This window comes from Beta vulgaris, chromosome 2 (genome assembly GCF_026745355.1).
Source record: "Beta vulgaris subsp. vulgaris cultivar EL10 chromosome 2, EL10.2, whole genome shotgun sequence".
Classification (NCBI taxonomy): domain Eukaryota; kingdom Viridiplantae; phylum Streptophyta; class Magnoliopsida; order Caryophyllales; family Amaranthaceae; genus Beta; species Beta vulgaris.
This window is the reverse complement of record NC_079203.1, coordinates 27,994,486-27,998,258: the sequence shown is the minus strand read 5'-3', so window position 1 is coordinate 27,998,258 and position 3,773 is coordinate 27,994,486. Positions and strand designations below refer to the sequence as shown.

Here is a 3,773-nt window from a genome sequence, read left to right as displayed (position 1 = left end):
CGACGCTTCCGAAACATTTTTGTTTCTGAAACTCTTAACGTTTCCGTGCTACCTAATACCTAACCTTTAAACAAAGAAAAATATTTGACTTGGGTAGCTTTAAAAGCGGATACCAACACATGTTTCCCAGATATACAAGTAATTTCTTTCCCACATTTTTTGGATAAGGGATATTCTACATGGTAAGCTTCAACTTTTATCTTTTCTATACTATGTGGTAGACAAACTTAAAAAAGAATGCACGTGGTAAGCATGTACTTTTGTTCTAGTTGATTATGTAGGCGATTTGGTTAAAATGGTTTAATTGACCGTTAATTAAGGTTCCAAAAGCACCTCGATTTCCGTACATTGGTTTAGGTGGTAGAATAATTGGTCCGGCTAAGGTTTTCAGGGGTCATTTTAGCCTTTAAAGTTCAAAATTAAGATTGAAATCAATTCGCCTGCACGCAAATCAAGCGTGAAATTTTGACATCAAATTTGATCCATAAGGGCTAAGTGAATCATAATACTTTAGCCTAACTAATCATTTTGGAACCCAAAGTAACAACCAAGTAAATGTTTTTAACCAAATTGCTTATAGAATCAGCTAGAACAAAAGTTTATGCTTACCATGTACATTCTTTTTTAAGTTTGCTTACCACGTAGAAAAGACAAAAGTTAAAACTTACCATGTAGAGTTTCCCTTTAGGTAATTCTTAATCTATGAATCAAAATAGGGAAATTCTATACGGTAAGCACGAGGTTTTTCGATTTCTACGTGGTAAGCAAAGTTTTTTTATTTTTTCATATGGTAAGCACGTACTTTTTATGTTTCTACGTGGTAAGCAAATTACGTTAATTAACAACTAAAAAACATAATTAGCACACTATGCTGTTAATTATATAATTAGTTTGCTGATTATGATTAATTACCAAAAATTACATAAAAATACCAAAAAAACACAAAAAAAATACCAAAAAAATACAAAAGAAAACCCAGATCCGGCCCCCCTGCCCAACCACCCCCAACTAACCCCCCACCAATCCCCGACCCCACCTACCCCCTAAACCCCCTTCCCCGACCCCACCCACCCCTTAAACCACCGCCCCACCCACGAATTCCCCCTCCACCAAACCCCCCCACCCCCGTATACCCCACCCAAGAAGCCCCCCTACCCCGAATACCCCACCCCCGTCAGACCCACCCACCTCCACCCCCACCTCCAACGACACCCCTACCCCAATTCGACCAAACCCAGCCAACCCCCACCCCAATCCGACCCACCCGAACCACCTACACCCCATCCCCGCCACCGCCGCCAGCCCCCCACCCCCCAAACCGCCCAGCACAATGGCATTTGGCGCTATACTGCCAATGAGGTATATTTGCATAAAGCCTCCGAGATATATTTGCCTAAAGTCAGATCTCGATCAGTCACAATGGCATTTGGCGCTATACTGCCAATGAGGTTTTTGAATGTCGACAACATCCAACGGTAACTCACAGCATCCTCATGCTGCAGCAAAGCCCATGCAACAAGAAAATTCTTGTTGGTTGGTGTGACACCAACAATCTCCACCAAAGGATACAAGTACTTGTTTGTCTTGTACGTTGCATCAATATGAATCACATGCGGATACGTACGGACTAAACTCACGGATGTCGGGTTTGCAATGAATGTATACGTAACCCTACCCATCTCGTCTGAATCAAGCCAAAACAAATAATTGCTTTGAACAGCCTGATGAAGAAACTCCTGAGCTGCATTTCTGCCTTCTGATCTCTCCCTTCTTAACAAATCTCTACAATTATAAATGTGCCTCATGTTAGGCTTCAGTGACGGAAATGCACCTTCAAGGGCTTTCATGATGTGTCGTGGTTTCACATGGGCTGCAGTTAGTTCTCCAACTAAATTCTTCGCACCAGGACTGAGACCGCTAATCTGTCGATGACCCTCTGGGTATAACATCATTGGGTGATTATGAACCCCATGTTACGCCCAAGTCTTGACAACCCAATACGAATAGTTGTTCATTGGGACAAGGAACAACCGAAATGGACAACCACATGTTTTTCTCTTTGTTTTTCTCCTTATTGCTGAACTGAAATCACGAAGTTCTTTTTTCTTGCCACGTTCACAATCTAGATATTGATAACTCTTTTTGTGACTGGTTATCACCAAGAAAAAATCGAATCTAAGAGCAATCTTCCTACACCACTCGACAACATCATCACGAGTATCAAATTGAGGACAATTGTCGAAATATTGATTATAATTAATCCCATCATTAACAAGCTCCTGAGAAAAAAAACATATAAATTATTGTTAATTAAAAAAAATCACAATATTAAAAAAAAAAATCAAAAAAATCATAATATTCAAACGTTATTTTAACCAAATTAATTTTAATATAATTTTTTTATTAAATATTTAATAACTAATTGAATTTAACATCACGTAAAAACAAAAAACGAACGTTGGGCCAAAACGTTCGTCCCATGGGCCCAATGTCTGGCCAAGATGTTGATCCCATGGGGGGATCGTTTGGCCAAAACGTTCGCCCCATGGGCCCAACTTATGGCCAGGACGTTGCGTCCATGGGGCGAACGTTTTGGCCAAACGATCGCCCCATGGGCTCAATGTCCTGGCCAGACGTTGGCCCATGGGGCGATCGTTATGGCCAAACGTTTGTAATTTAACAACCGGTAAAAAAAAATTACCACAGAAGAAGAAGACAACGACATTTCCTCGTGTTAATGGAGTTTGTGCTAGGTTTGGTGGAAGGTCGACAATGGCAATGAGTGATGGTAATTTTAGAGAGAAGTGAGAGTTCAAATTTGAAATGCAGTAAAAATTTGAATGATAAAGTAAAATGTCAAATGTTGAAGTAAGATAATATTGGTAAAACACATATAAGGGCATAATAGTCCATTCATTTATAAATTTGGGCGATTTTAAGTACTTTATGGGCGACGTATAGAAGTTGAGCTTTGGCTATGCAATGCCAGCAAGAAACTCGATTTTTTCGACCAAATTCTCGATTACATTGAAGGTATTAAATTATCCTATGAAATTATGTGTTTAATAATCAATGATTGTCTAGTAAAGATTACTTCTTTATTTCTCTTTATAGTGATTTATATTGGTGGTATTTTCAATCTTTTAATGGGGTGCAATAGATTTGTGATTTTGTTAATAACATGTCATTTACTTACCTCCTGATTTTATTTCCTTCATTTTCACCTATCATTAAATTAGACTGCTGATTAAAACCATTTTGAATAAAAGAAAAACATTAATTAGTATGATGATGACCCAATAATTAAGTGGCTAGATAATTAGTTGCTATATTTGCTTTTGTTATGAATAATTCCAAATGATTGTTTGATTCACATGGAAATCTATTTAATTTTATATAGAACGAAGGTTCTAGTGTAACCCTTCGACAAAAAAGTACAAAATGTTGCACTTAAATTGGGAATATCATGTTTTCTGGACAACTCTTTGGGAAAGGTCTTTGAGCAATTTACAATACCCGTTAATTTTGATTGATGGAGGAGGGGTGTACTGTGTACAAATTACTTCACTAGCTAATTTAGTAAGTTGAATTTAATTCAGTAAGAACTTTGTTTTTACTTTTTGGTGTCAATCAAACAACTATGTGTTCTTCTGTGGTATCAAGAACATAAAAAAAAGGCTAAATTGTAATAACCACCCATTGTTTGCAAAATTTTCAAAATAACCACCTTGGTTTGAACTTTTTCAAAATAACCACCCATAATTTGCCAAACG

The 3,773-nt window shown here is 37.7% G+C and overlaps 1 protein-coding gene across 1 annotated transcript; it reads right to left on the bottom strand.

The window, feature by feature from the left end:
- Positions 1-1,343: 1,343 nt before the first annotated feature.
- LOC104883588 (protein FAR1-RELATED SEQUENCE 5-like) lies at positions 1,344-1,949 on the bottom strand. The gene has a single exon (XM_010668130.1). The coding sequence runs from the start codon at positions 1,947-1,949 to the stop codon at positions 1,344-1,346; it is 606 nt and encodes a 201-aa protein (XP_010666432.1).
- Positions 1,950-3,773: the final 1,824 nt, after the last annotated feature.